Source organism: Hylobates moloch, unplaced genomic scaffold, assembly GCF_009828535.3.
Source record: "Hylobates moloch isolate HMO894 unplaced genomic scaffold, HMol_V3 SCAFFOLD_24, whole genome shotgun sequence".
In the NCBI taxonomy this organism is placed as follows: Eukaryota; Metazoa; Chordata; class Mammalia; order Primates; family Hylobatidae; genus Hylobates; species Hylobates moloch.
The window spans coordinates 8,656,071-8,671,938 of record NW_026652299.1 but is presented as its reverse complement, the minus strand read 5'-3'; the positions used below and the strand labels follow the sequence as shown (position 1 = coordinate 8,671,938).

General features: G+C 36.9%; 1 protein-coding gene across 1 annotated transcript in view; it reads left to right on the top strand.

The window, feature by feature from the left end:
- The window catches only part of ARHGAP15 (Rho GTPase activating protein 15), a 645,466-nt gene that overhangs the window by 20,112 nt on the left and 609,486 nt on the right, over positions 1-15,868 (top strand). The window contains exon 2 of the mRNA XM_032145612.2: positions 6,421-6,599. Within this exon, the coding sequence (XP_032001503.1) occupies positions 6,435-6,599 (165 nt within the window). The 5' untranslated portion in view covers positions 6,421-6,434. The remainder of the gene's footprint in view (positions 1-6,420; positions 6,600-15,868) is intronic.

Sequence of the window (15,868 nt, the reverse complement as noted above, 5' to 3'; positions counted from 1 at the left end):
TTCCACAGGGGAACAGACTTGTTCTATCACAGATCAACATAAGATCTTTCCAGGGGATAGAAATGAATTTCTCAGAGAAATATTATTTGTCTGTGGAGTTGCCATGAGCTCTTAGCAGACCTGGAGAAACAGCTCCTCTAATACATGCAGAGCAGGGAATGGGGTCGTGTCACCAGAGAAAGTTTGTGCATGTTTAGGCAGAGGGGACCTTCGCTCCTCGTGGTGGATGTGCTAAATATACAGCTCCCTTGCCATGGAGTGAAAACCCAGGCTAACACTCATGAAATGGGAATTCCCTGGGTGTATGGCCATTGCTTGCCTCTGAGATTTTACTCACAAAACTCTCAGTGATAACCTATGTCTTGCAGAAGCATCCTTCTTTTTAGGGAAAAATATCAAGTACCTAACAAAATCTGAAACTCAAGGAGACTATTCTCAAAGCAAAAATCCCTGCAAATTCTAAGATTGTGATAAATTTGATCATTTTTTAATGAGAAGAAGACATAGGGCTATTGGGAAATAGAAATATGGTATTTGTCACCCTAAAAAATTATATGAATCTCCAAGCATACTTTAATATTAGCCTCAGAACACATAAGAAACATTCTTTTCTTTCTGCCTCTAACATCGTAAAATATCCATAGTTTATTTACTCTAAGAAATATTAGCAAGGGTGAGTTACACATTTTTAAAGTAAGAAAATTGGTCAAAGACATTTTCTTACTGTCAATGCTTTGCCAGGCTACATACACTGGCATAAACTAGGTTCCATATTTGTTTTTCATTTATACATTCAACAGACATTTAAATCTGTATTGTTTTGTCAGGAAGCAGAGGAACATTTATAAATGATTAAACAGAAAGACTTGCACGACATATACCTAACGTGGCTACACTGTGATCATTTTATCTGCCAGATTTTCTTTACATTCCTTGTTACCTTTTCTTTCCATACACGATGTCCACTTGATTTGGGGGTCTATGGTGAAATCAAGGATGCTGGGGTGTGTGGGCCCTGAGTGCCATCTTAGAGTTATTCTGAAGAGAATGTGACACCTGGGGATGGTGTTCAGTATACCCAAGCCTACATTTTCTCTGCTCAGCATCATAAAGATTATATCATAGTGCCTATCCAGTTTTTCCCAGCTCAAAAATTTCTTAATTTATTTTTACTTTTAATGCTGTTGATATGAAAGAGATGTCAAAAATACACATTCTAACTCAAAAGGGCAGGCTGCTGAGCCTTAGTGTAGTTAACAGAATGCAACAAATAATTGGGAGAGCAGCTATGAAATTTATGATTAGAAGAAATATCATGTTCACTCCTATTTGCAGTACGAGTAGGGAAATCAAGCCCAGAAGCCCAGGACACCATCGAACCACGTTGTCTGAGCAGAGCCAAAGTTCGTGTTGTTTTTATGAAGTGAGTTCTCATTACTGCTTCCTGTTTTGAAACAGGATTGAAAGGAGAACTAGTGCAATATCACAAGGTATTCTTGCTCTTCTGTTAGTGCACGTACAATCAGGAAGTCTAGAGAAATAGTGAAGCCAGTCTTCAGTGATTTACATTTCAATTTCTAACTCGGGGATATTTATTTGGAGAGTTTAGTAAAATCAATGGATATCTCAAACACGTGCAAAATGAGCCAGTTCTTCAATACTTTCATTAGTCATTCACCAGCGCTCTGTATGCCTCCTGTTAAGAACATAAACACACAAGGCATCAATGTTTTCTCTAACAAAATTTAATAGTAACAATAATGATGATGACATGAGTGGGTGACGTGTTCTAGGAAGAACAATGGGAATACTGAAGAGGCACATAGATCAAGCAAAACCTAAACTGAATACGACTTGACGTTAATAAGCCTGATGTTACTAAATTACATAGAAATAAGAATAAGCAAATATTATTGATTGTACAATCTACCAAATCTAGAAAATTGAAGGTCAGTGAGGAACGAAAACATGGGTGGAACAACAGAATATAATTTAAGATTCCTGTGAATATTTCTGGAATAATAATACAGAAAGACTCACAAAACTGGAGTTCCTCGTTCTCTTTGAGAGAACACCCTGCAATTAATACAGATATTCCTGGAAGAACAACCGCTCCTAGGTTCTGGAAGCCAAGTCAAGTTGGACTCTGGGGTGTGAGGGTTTCTTTTGAGTCGATGTTGAGCAGGCTTTGCAATGGAGTTTCTTCCCTAGAACCTTATTTCATAAAGGCTAAAAAATAAGACCACCATGGAAGGGACGTTGCATCATACAGCTCTAGGAGGCATCATTTTCTAGAATGCAATGTTAATGTCCCATCCCAGTCACAAATACTACCACCTCTGAATTTATGTAAGGGCATAAATAGAGTGGACTTGATCAATGTTCTTCTACTCTAAGATAGTTCTTTCATGTAGCCAGAAGAGTTTCCAGTTTGAGATTCAGTTAAATGCTTCCTTGAGAGTTAAGGGAAAGTCTGACTGATATAACGTTGTGTTAGCTAGTCTAATCATCCCCCTCCCATATACATCTAAGTGATTCATAGGTAAGAAAGAATGGATGATGGAAATTTTTATAAATTTTGGACTCTGTAGTTAGATTAAGCCTAAGTGAATGCTGCAGTGGGTGCTCTGGCAGCTGAAATATGAAAAGGATTATAGAGTGTCTACTAGAGAAAAAACTGTTAGGATGTAGGCAGGGGGAAACTGGGGAGTTGAAAGGAAATAAAGGAAGGGCTCTAAGTGGGACCCCAAAACAACTTGCAAAATATGGCCTAGAAACAGCCCTGTCTGCTTGGAATGAGAGGCTCCTAATGGGATGAATGAGAGGAAATCATCTCTGAACCCGCAAGTCCAGCAGTCACAGGTCCCACAGCCACTGGCACAGCTGTCGTTACCATCCTGTTAGATTTCCATCCTCAACCGTCCTCCTTCTGTCCTGCAGCAGGGCTCTGCTTCCCTCTCAATTCATCTCCATTCTCAATTCATCCACAAAAAACGTTGTGTGTTATGTACATCCGGGACAACACACATTCTCTTCCTCAGAGTGTCTAGAATACCAGCTCCTCTGGTACTGTTTGGGTTAGAAGGGATGGGCCTCTCAGTCAATCATTCAGCCAGATGAAAGATAAGCGAGATGATCAGATATCCCCACAGAGAGGTCAAATGCTACCTGCTCTATGAAATCCATTGTTTCTTTCTTTCTTTGAACCTCCCTGGTACTTTATGTCCCTTCATGACATATTTCAATACCTACCTTATAATATCCCAGGTATCTGCACACCTTTGCATTGCCAAATCCTTTGCCAGAAATGTCCAGCCTGCACTGACTTAGCTCTGGTGTAATCTGATCTTCTCTTGAGGACTTCCTCTCTCTCCACCTCCCACTTCCACCTGAGTTTAATGCCATTGCTCCTCTCCCCACCTGGGCACTGCCCTATTCTTAGTTAATTATTGATTGTTTCTCTATTGCCCTCACCAAACTCTGGGGCCCTTGATAAACAAAGATTATCTCTAGTCTCTAAAATGGTGCCTGTCACTTAGGAGAATCTCAATAAAGGTCGAAGGGGTATATGTATGTTTTCTATTGATAGAAATCTTTAAGATGAGGTTTTGTGTCATTTTTCTCTATCTTCCCAGAGCAATATAGTGGTCTGAAAAAATAGAAATCCCTCAATATTTAACAATAGAAGAACAGTTATGAAATAGCATCAAGTTAATGACCTTGCAGAGCAAAGTACGTGGGAAGCAGAATAAGGAGAACAAACTGAGTGGAGGGGGTGTCAACAAAATGTAACGACAGGGTCAGATGGAAAAGGAAGTGAGGGCTGGAGGCGAGACAGTGAGCAAATTGAGAGAAATAACATTAACATTGTGGTAGAGAGAGAGATCCGCCTGATGGAAAGATCTAAGAAAGCAAAATCTTGAAAGTATTTTCTGCAGCCTGTCCCCATGAAAACAGAGGTGGGGATGCCAGATAAAAGGCTTTGTAATGAATCCAGCCTTTTGACAGTAGCATATCACTAGGCAAATTATGGTTTGATTGTGAAATCAATATAGGAATGCAAATTTTGATTTGACACTGAAATTTGTCCAGCATCTGAGGAAGCAACATGTCCTATAAATGGTGTACGGTTGGGCTGTGTAAACACCATGGCTAGATGCTCTTGGCCAGAAGAGAGTGGCTTCAGCCTGAGTGATTTCACCCACCAATATTACAAACACACTGTCCGTAGAGTTTGAATCTATTGAATAATGTGGGAAATCAACCCTTGAATGCACTCAGAGGAGAAAATATTTTTCTAGAAAAATATATGATTTTCTTCTTAATAGATACCTCAAATTTTTATTTCATACTTATTGAAAAAAACTCTTGCATTCTCAATTAGATAATTTTGAATAATACATTACTCATGTAAGCATATAAAAAGGAAAATAAGAGCAAAATAAATTGGCTAAGCAATTACTAAAACAACTTTTCTATAAACATCTTCGTGAGTTATAACTGAGGAATCATAAAGTGCAAGTGTTTAAAATATACAATTTGTTCATTTTTAATATGTGTAAATGCCTATGAAACCATCACCACAATCAAGATAACAGACATATCCATCATCGCCAAAAGTTTGCTCAACGTGATCCATACTTGCCTCTATCCTTTCCCTAAGGAATTACTGATCAGCTTTCTGTTAGCATACCTGAGTTTGCATTTTTGAGAATATTATATAAATGAAATTATATAATAAATCTTCTTCTTCTTCTTCTTCTTCTTCTTCTTCTTCTTCTTCTTCTTCTTCTTCTTCTTCTTCTTCTTCTTCTTCTTCGTCCTCCTCCTCCTCCTCCTCTCCTCCTCTTCCTCTTCTTTTTTTTCGGTTTCTTTCACTCGGCAGAATAAATTTGCAATTCATCCATGTGGTTTTATGCATCAATGGTCTGTTCCTTTTTATTGTTTATTGTTTTCATTGCGTAAACTAAAATGTGTCTACCTATTCACCTGTTGATAGACATATGGGTCTTCTTTTGGGAATAAAATACCTGCTCTTCCACCTCTTTCTGCCTGCCTGTTTTACTGGAAAAATTGTGAGTCTCTCTGATCCTCATTATTTTTTCTCTATAAAAATATGGGTTTAATGGCTATTTTATAGGAGTTTTTTGAGAATCAACCATTGAGCACATTGCTTAGCACATAGTAGATACTAAGTATTAGCTTCTTTTCTAAGTTGTCATTTAATTGCCTTACTGGTATTTATTGTAAAGTAACAATTTTCCTCCTATCAAAATATTCCCTTTTCTGTTCATATTAGTGTCTGCCTGCTTGGCCATTAGAATGAATGATTCTAGCCTCATTGTCCAACATTGGGGTAGCTATACACTTGCCTCCTTAAAACGTGATTCTTCTTTTGGATTACATTCACTCCCATAACTGACTAGTCACAGTTTTGCTCACTGTACACAGTGCTCAGAGCCCCCTATAGGATGTCTATTAGGTTAGACTTGGAGACAAGAATCGGACAAGAAGAGGGCTGTTTCCAGAAAATGAGAAGATGTGTTTGTATTGCAACCATTCTGTTTGTAATGAGATGTTGTGTTCACTTGAGGAACTTTTGGGGAGGGACATTTGAAGAGGATTATGGATGAGGGACTCAGCTAAAGCTCTACCAGTCCACCCTCTGGTGCTGCCACAGTTTAGTTCTCTTTGTTTTCTTCCTCCAAATTCTATTTTTTCTCATTGCTGCTCCTTTAAAGTGTGTCCATACTAAATTTTCTTGCCTAAATCAGACTCCTTCTATTAAAATAAATGGTGCTGATTTTTTTTTCTTTATATTCTTTATAAATACGATGTCCAACTAAGCTAGCAAATCTAGTTCAGTTGGCAGATGGCAGTGGATGGAGGAATTTTAATTTCCCCCTGTGAGTATTGTGAGTGGGGGTAGGGCCTCTGAGGTCTGTTTTGCTCTGACACCAATTTTACTCACTTAAATTTGACTTTATTCATAGAGATTTTTGTTCACCAAGAAAGGGTGCTGATGGTAGCATGTAGGGGTAAAGTGGGTAATAGACCAGTGAAGTTGTGGATTAAAAAGCATATATCCTCAAGACGATTGGTTGGCAACACCATTTCTATATAAGGAAAACTGTATCTCATTGCTGTTAGGAGTTTCTTAATAGAATTAAGAAACAGTCTATCTTTGTGCTACCTATAAACTTCTGAAGTCCTCTGTTATGTATAGTGCTATCCACATGTAAAGGTCCCAACTGACAAAATAACTTACAAAGGAACTACTTTTTTCTTCACTACTCAGAGAGGTGGAGACTCTTGTTTATCAACTTTTAATATCCTGATGATTATTAGGGACACTCCATCAAGAGTTTTCATGGAAAAGCGTATGTTTAGAATAACATAATACATTTTATATTTTATCAGGATAGCACTATAATATGCAGAAATCTACAAATTCTGATACTTCTGTGGAAACACTGAATTCTACACACCAAGGCACAGGAGCTGTGCAAATGAGAATCAAAAATGCCAACAGCCACCATGACAGGCTCAGCCAAAGTAAATCCATGATCCTCACCGATGTCGGGAAGGTCACTGAACCTGTAAGTCAAATACCCCAAATATCCCAAGTTCCTTGTCATACAGAATTTTGTAAAAGAAAAAAAAAAGGTAATTAGTCTTGTTTTATTTGTTTTCCTAATGTGCATGAGAAAACTGTTTTTGTAATGCATTTTATCTTGCATACTTATAGTCATAATAATATCCCCAGTTGCAAGAGAAGAGCTGGGCTTAATCCAGAGTGATAAAGTGGATTTGGAGCTAGACTGAAGAGCACCTTTGACTCATTTTAAGGGCCTCTACTATCATGCTTCAGTGTCATAAAAATAATGAGGTTATGCTAGCATGTGGTGTTTGTACTTCCAAATACAGTCCATCACTTTGAAAAGCCAGAGGCTAAAATTAGCTAAGAATGAATTGAGAAAATAACTTAAAAAAAATTGTGAAAATCTCTTCCTTAAAATCTCCCAATAATATACGATCCTGGAAATTATGATTTGATTTGGAGTGGGCTTAAAGGATTGAAATGCTGTGGCTATTTAAGGTTTGGAGAGGAAGCCATTTTGTCTTGATAATGTGTCATTAGGAAGATTTGAAATAAAATAGTTAGAGATGAACTCTACTGCCAATTGTGTCGCTGGCCCTGCACGCATCCTGAGCCACTAAACCCACTGATTGCGATGAGTCTCCTCTGGTTAATTTTCTTCCATAATGGTGGTAACTTGCAGCTGAGGCCATAGGATGTTACAAAATTATTTATGCAATGTTAGCCACTCTTTTGGACCCCAGATCTATTTTGTTTCTCACAGTGATTGCAAGAGCGAGGAGAAATAGGTTAGCTGGGGACAGGCTGAGTTCCAGTCACCCTGCAGAAACATGTGAGCTATTAATTGAGTGTTTTGTTAATATCATAGGGGCCTATGAAATATTCAGCTTCCTAACTGAGTTATTAAATGAGATAAACTTGCTGAGTAGCATGTTACCAATTGTATTTATTCCCCATTTTTCACTCAAAAAATTAACCCACAGCAATCTCAGGAGTTTGAGAAATATGTGATTTTAATCATTCTTTCCTCAGGTGTTGTAGACAAATTTAGCATGAGGAAGCCAGTGATTATATTTGGTGAGTGAGAGCTACATCCTTAGATAAAGTAACTAATGAGATATGCATTTTCCTTTATTTACTTTCTCATTTAAAAGTATTTCTCCTGGGAGGTACAACACTGCCAGCCTGACTTTGCTTTTAAACCAGCTAAAATGTTCATCAACTATGAACTTGTGACAGTGGTTAGAGTAAATTATTGGAATCTCTATAATGTATTATCGGTAAGAACTGTACCTTTGAAAAAGTTTAAAAGTTAAGTATATTTAATGATGCCTAACATATTTTATTGGCTGTGTTTAACAAAAGGCACTATGCCGCAGTTGTTTTTGACAAGCATGAAAACATCACAGCATGAGACTGCAAAAGGAATTATGGAGAGAAATTACAAGTGATCCATCTCTCAATGAATTATCCACCTCAATAGCCCGCAGAACTCAGCTACCAATTAACACCTACTTTATTACATGTTGGGATGTACTTAATAACTTTCATGTGTTTATGCACTATTACCTTGACTGATGCCTCTTGTACAATTAGGCATAATTGGCATATCAATATGCAAAAGTTAAAAGGATTAACCCTCTTAAAACTAATGAGCATTTCTGTATCCAGCTGCTAAATGAGACAAAATTAGCATTTTTCACTTTTGGGCAGGATTTTATCATGCAGTTTCTCATTGTTGATATTACCTTGTTACATAACTTTAGTTTGGGGGGTTGTATGCTGGACTGCTAGAGAATAAGAGTTTTCCAAAGTTAAATTAGCTATAATTATCCCAGCTTTTGTTTCCGCATTCTTAGCCTGGGCAATATGTATTCCTCGATAAGGAACAAAAATAAAAGTTACTTTTGGTTATGTGTGCTCAGTGCATAATTATATAAAAGGGGTATTTTAGTGAGGATGTGTCATTTCACCGAGAAAACTTGGCTCAGAGATACTGTATTGAAAGCTTGCCATGGCACTAATTTTCTTTCTGTCTCAGTTCTTTTCATCTCTTTTTTCCATGCACAATTTTCTGACTAGATACTGACAGAATGTAAAGTATTTTGGCATATTTATTCAAACAAGCCTGTTAAAGTTATCTGCTCAAGCTAAACTAAGAACTTGATTTTTCAGAAGTTGGGTGGTGGGGTGAGGTCAAGGGGGAGATTTTGAATTTAGAGGTGGGAAGAGATGGGTACTAAAAATGTGTGCACATATTCACATGCAGTAGGGTTTGTTGTAACAGAGGCACATACATGTAGTCTGTACAGAAAAAATCAAAAGTATTTAGAGATCATACATATGTCATGCATCCTACTTAATATATATGGCATATGCATACTACTTGTTCACTAGTATAACAATTATGCAAATCTAATATGACTTACTGGACTATATAATAACACAAGGATCTGATATTACATTCATCATGACAATTCATTACAAAAATGATAAAATATTCTAGAGTCAAACCAATTCTGTAATTTTCTCACAAATTCATAAATCCCTCCCATAAATTTTGTTCAATTAAAATGTTTTTAATATGACTCTTAACTTAGAGCACAATACAAAATTGTCCTGTATATGTCGTAAAAGCTTTGATTCTTAGTTATCTTAATCGAGGAACACTATGAAATGCCAATATAAACATTTATCCAACCCTAAGCTATGCAAACATAGATGAATTTACTTGTTAAGTTAGAAATTTTGATAACCTAAATGTTGCAGGAAAGCGTCTCAGTGAAACAGATATGAATCCTCCGTTAGTATTTTATTGGTGATGTGCATCCTTTCCTTTAGACATCAAATAATCATTCTAAAATTTGGTTAATAAAATCAATGCCTTTTCAAAATTCAAAGAGGTTACTTTTTGACGTGGGAAATGTTGGAGGGGTGGGCAGTTTCGAGAGGGGGAAGTGGTTTGCAAGAAAATCGCCCATCTGTAAGAGAGATCTGGAGAGCTCCCTTTGGTGGGGAAAGAACAGTCTTTGGTCTCAGTGATTTGTTGTCCCGTCCTGAGCACCAGAGTGAGACCTCTTAAAGGTAGACAGCTTATTTACCAGAATGTGCTAAACAGAAAATCAGACAGCTGAGGGCCAGTAGATGGGGGCAAGTGAACTGTGCCTGTTTAAGGGCTAAAAAGACGAATGTGCATTCCAGCAAATAGCTATTGCAAAAGGTTTAATGTGGCTTTGATGTTATTTATAAGAGAGACGCTCCTGCCTAATACACAGTTTAGAATAGATATTAATGAGGAGTTTAAATAGCCCGACTCAGGAAACTGCAGACATATGATTTGCAGGCAAGAGTAGTTTCGGCATTTAATGCTGGTGTCTTAAGCAACAACGTGTATGAATATTCACCGTTTCCATCTTGTAAACCCCACAGAACGGCATTACTTCATTCATGGCCATCATGAACAGGAAAATACTTTTTTATTGGTGTTCAGATAAAGACTTAGGTGAAGCCATTTTTAAACATGAACATACAAGATTCCTTTTACTTCCATTAACAGACTGTTTGTTCACTTTTTAAATATATTATCAGAAAAAAAGAGGAAACAATTTTCTTTTGTTTCTTACTTCTGTGATTATAGGATACTTGCCAAAGTTGTGGCTAGCCAAAAAGGCAGACATAAAAATTGCTACTAAAAATATAAACCTTCTGTTTAGTAGAGTTTTTAAGAAATATTATGAGATTGTAGGGCTTGTCCATGTTTACTTCAAATCAAGCTTATAGTTAGGTTTGAGGCTTTGTTTGTATAAATTGTCCTGAAGTGGATCCTGATATTTAATTAAAATGACACTAAATCACATTGAATTGATAAGACTTGGCATCTCAAACAAAGGTAATTGCCCGTATTGGTTTTGTGCAAAAATAGCGCTGCTTGGAAAATGTGCAGCCAACACAGACTGTCAACTCCATTTATAGATCAATATGTGAAAACCATTGATCAGGCAGGCATGTGTAACAGTAACACTTTGCATTTATTTGTTGTTTTTATACCACATTAAGGCTTACAGGATTATAGGATTCCTAAATATTTTGACTTCCTCATAAATATATGATCTGTTGCATGTTAATTAAATGAGAGTCTGCAGCCATTTCTAAAGTTGTTTTTAGTTTGATGATTTCCTTTTATTGCTGTGGATCGTATGATCTGAAAATGGATTAGTTTCCTTCTGCATAAAGATTATTAAAGCTTATTTTAATGTGTCCCATTTAGTGTAAGATGTGTCTGTATTTTTGCTTTGAAAAACATAGATACGGACAATTATTTTCTCGTAGCGAGTGGCTGATCTTTTTTTATTAACTGGGCATTCTCAGCGCTCAGGGTAGAATTATTTCCTGACGTATTTTGCACACCCTGTAGATAACGGGTCTTCTTGATTTCCCTGATAGAATTTGTTTTCTTTCTTTTCGTTTTATCTAGCTCTGTAGTACAGGCATCTGACCAAACATTATGTAGAAAATAAACTGATCATCTCAATTAAATTCCAGACACACACAAATATAATTTAAATTCTATTTTTCTGATTCAAGAACAAGCCTTATGAACTGTTCTTATACACTGCATTCTTCAGTTAAATCTTTCTTATCTCATCAGTGTAAGGACAGTGTTTTGTTCCTAATCTTTATTGGACTATTGTGGATGACATTTGTAAGCCATTTTGGTTTATAAGGAAAAGCTGGAGGACAGTGGAGTGAGACTCTCCAAAGATCCAGGCCTCTGATATGACTACACAATAATGTGTCTTCCACTGCAATTTTCTTTGTCACTGAGAGGGCAATTTTGTTGAGATTTTTAAAATATTTTCTACATACATTAGGAGTGCTGCTTTCAAGACAGTGCTTTCTATACAATATTAAAATAATAAAAGAAACAAGATTTTAGAAACAGCAACAAACAAATAAGCATGAAATTCGAAGGTTTTCTAAGGTATTTTGCAGACATGCTGGAGAACAGATGAAAAAGTTTGTTAGCTAGAATTTTGACTTTTACACAATATGCCCCAGGGGAGAAGATTCAAAAGCCACTGGAGAATTCTTTCCTTGTCCATGCCACCCTTTGCCATCTCATGCTGTGAAAATCTTTAACTCTATTTACCAAGCACAAATTGGACTTGCCAAAAGGTTCAGAAAGTTTATGACAACAGTGAAGAGTCCATACTTCAAAGAAAGAGCTAGGGCTCTCACATCCACACATGTGGCTGCCCCGTTTCCATCTTAACCTGAGCATAGCTAAATTTGTTTATAATCTCCTACCGATTGAACATGGTGCTGAATGTACATGAGATACATTTTTTTAAAAGTTAGTCCTCTGATTACTAATTTGAATCCAAAACTCTAACCTTGTTAGCATCTGGACTTATTTCCATAATAACAACCCCTTCAGAACCTACAAAGTAATGAATAATTGACAACAAATGAAATGTTTTGATAGTTGTCGGCACAAAGCATGTTTAATGTTTTGTGTTGCTTCCTAGCTAATTATGTAGATGACACATTTGTCAGACCTTGACTGCCATTAGAAACGTGTTTCCAGAGGGGAGAAAAACAGGCTATTCATAGAGTAATTAACTAGAATGCTCAATGACCTGTGAGAGATTCAAATCGCTGCCAGTTCAGACATTGTTTTGTTACAGAGCAGAGGGGTAATTAAAATTCCAAATTACAGTCCTATGATGGAGCATTTGTTTGTTGACAGTATACTCTTACTCTAGTTTGTTAATTTTTTTTTAAATTGCTTCTAATCCATTTTATAGCTTTAGGAGTTCGGTCTTTGAATTTACTGACAACTAATATTATGGTAAATTGTACTTCAGTTGAGTACTGCGTGCCTCACAATTTCAAGGGACCACAAATTTGGTGGGATAAAATAGCTCCTTCTCAAGACTGACAGATCAGGTGCTGTCAGCCAGAATGCCTCTAACATGGAACATCTTGTCAAATACTGCTTCCAATTCTATATGAGGAGGAAATGAACTAGTGGAAAATACACAGGTAGAGAGGAAAGCAAAAATGAACAACTAGAACGGAGCAAGAAAGCTACTCTCCCAATAAGAAATGATTGATTAAGTGTTCTGTTACTGAGTAGGAGAGAAGAGTGAGAGCTGAGGATGATTTGGGAAATGGTGTTGAGATTGTGGTGCTGAGTTCAAGGCAGAAGATGCGGCCGTCTGTAGGAGGGCTCACCTAGATCACCCAAAGGGTGGCTTGTTTCACAGTAACACCTTTCATCTCAGGTCAATAACAAACAATGGAATGACAGATATCATTCATGAGATGTTTCAAGGAAACACTGGGATAGTTTACAAATCTAGAGGGCTAAAATAGTCTAAAAAATTCAGTTCCAGTGGAACATGTATTTAGGTTGCTGAAAGTGAGAATATAGTTTTATTAAAAAGATCTGACAGAAGTCACACGGTGTTTGATGCAGGCGAACTGACAGAGGCATCCAGTGAGCGCTGATTATCCCGAAGTCACTGTCAGCTAGGATTGATTTTCACTTTCTCCGTTTATGTAACGGTTCCTGTAATACAGCTGACCCCGAATCACGTTACCTTGTCATTTCTCTGCATGGATCAAGAAGAGATGAGCTGAAAATAGCTAGACACTGACCTTGAACTTACCAGAAAAGTGAGAAGTGACAGTGGGGTTTTTCTGTAGTTCATGTACAAAGACGAAGGCACACTGTTCCTCTGTCGAGTTCACTTCAGCAGCACAAGGGGGCAGAGCAGTACTGGAGATTACAGGTAACACAGCTTCTGCAACAGCATGCGAAGACTGAAATACGCAGTTAGAGCCAGAGGTCTCATTTTTACATCTTAGTGTAGACATAAAGGAGAATTACTGATGAATCAAAATCTCGGGTCCCCTGATGTTCATAATCAGTAATCTAAAAGTGTACATTCTAATTAAAAAAGGTTACCTAATACGCTGCGTGCCAGCAACTATGCTTTTCCACTAAATTATTTGCAGCGTCTCTTATTTAATTCTTATAATACTCTTCACTCTTAAAATAACTTTGGAACCATAGTCAATATTATTAAGAGAGTTTTAATTTATGGCAAACTCCCAAGGTGATATGTGTCACTTTACATACAATTGTATCAGCAGATGAGAACATTCTTTACATATTTACCAGATATTAACACCCAAAAATTAAAACTGGAGCATGTTTAATGGCAGTGTGCACTCACAAACAGGTAAAAAGCAAGCTAGAAAATGGTGTTTACCATTTGATTTACATTTATTTATGCCTGTATGTCTTCCCATTTTAATATCTGCCTCAATTTTCAAAAATGTATTTTAATGGATCATCATTACAACCTTGATTATTCTAAAACACAGTATGTCAAATATTATCCTTTGCTTGCTAGCACTTAGTTAAGCTAAATCATGGCTGTACTGATGCTGAATGTTTCTGATAAATGGCACTTTAAAATCTTGGCAAGTGCAGCAGAGAACTGAAGCAGGTTGAGAAACAGAAGAGCAAACACTGACTCAGTTATCCCCCAGGTTGTAAGTGCCTTATGTAATGGCACAGTAGCATCTTTGCTTGTGTGATGGCACAATAACATTTTTGCAGGCCTCCACAATAACTAGACTCTTTCTTGTATACAGTAGATTCTATGTATGTGTACATGTAGCATACGTATATATACACACACATTTCTTTATATAGATATATAGAATATATACGTATCTATATACAGATACATATAAATATATGGAGAGATATGTTTGTATATAATATATATTTTTATATTCCTATTTTTATATTCCAGGAAAAAATAATAACATAGATATTTACAAGCTGAAATATCAAGATTGCCTCAAGGTTCTTCTTCTGTAGATATAACTCAGGACAAACTGACAATAAGATCAGGGAAACAAGTAGACTTCCAATATGTTTCAAGGATGGAATAAATAGGAGATCATTCTATTGCCAGGAATGTGGCAGAAAATATTCAGAATATCTGTGTCATCACAGAAATCTATAGTATCTAGTTTTTGCCCTTTGGCAGAAGAAAAGCACAAGTCCTCTGGCTTAGAAAGATTTGCTGTTTGGAGGAGGCGATATAAGTGGGGGCGGCGGTGTGTTTATAGCTATAAAATTTGTGTGTCTAAAAATGACCCCTTCGAAGGCAAGCCTAAGGAACAGTTGCATTCCTTGAGAATCACACAATTACTTTGCCTTTCTGCTCCTCAGAGAGTGCAGGAGACCTCTTGCGTGGCCTCTCCTAGGTGGTAGGAAACCCATCCCTAAACGGTTGATTAGCCTCTGCTTCGGCGGTCAAGGCAGACATAAAGGTGCTGTCTGCTACTACACTTCCGCAGAGTTTTGTTTTTTGTTTCATTCTTTTTCTTTCCACTGCCTTCAGTGTGCAAGGCTTTTAATAAGGGACTTCAGTCCCTGATGTGTTCAGATTCGGTTTATTGTTACCATCTGTTTAATTATCCTCTCAGGTTTGTGTTGGGAAGCATTAAAGTATTTTATCCAGCCTTTGAATCCCTGTGTTCCTAAAGAGATGTGGGTAAAGTACGTGTCAGTTTTCAAAGAGCATATTAAAAACTGATAAGCAGAACCATCTCCAAACAATAACATGTAAGGCAAAGACTTTTTTTACATTACTGCATGTTACAACTAATTAGCAAATGTACAGCAATGTGGCACTCTCATGGAAATGATGCCATCTTCCCTACATGCAATCTCACATGCTTCTCCTTTGAGGTGATGGATTTTTATGATTCCTATTCACTTCCAATGCACTGACAATAAGTTTATTGGGGGAAGAGATATGGAATTTGATTTGTAATAGGACATATAGTTGTCATACGTCAAGCAGATTTATGGATGTGCTAAAGTTAAAGATAAATCACATGCCCAAAGAAAAAGGACAGAATGTTTGGGGAAAAATGAAAAAACCCAGAGGAAATTCAGTTACTTGATTTTTTTCTCCTCTTCCTCTTGACGTTCCTCCTCATTATTATTATTACATTTCATGTCATCGTTATTATTACTACATTGCAAGGTTTTTTTTTTTCCTGGAGAAAAAGCAGCGTGTTGCTTCCAGTAAGCACTATAGTCACCATTATATCTGGTGCAGTTTTCCATGTGCAAAAACCATTGATAACAAAAATTACACTGGCTGACACAGACATGTTATCAGTTTATGTCCAAATTATTTTATATATCACTATTTTAGTGAAATTTTTGGA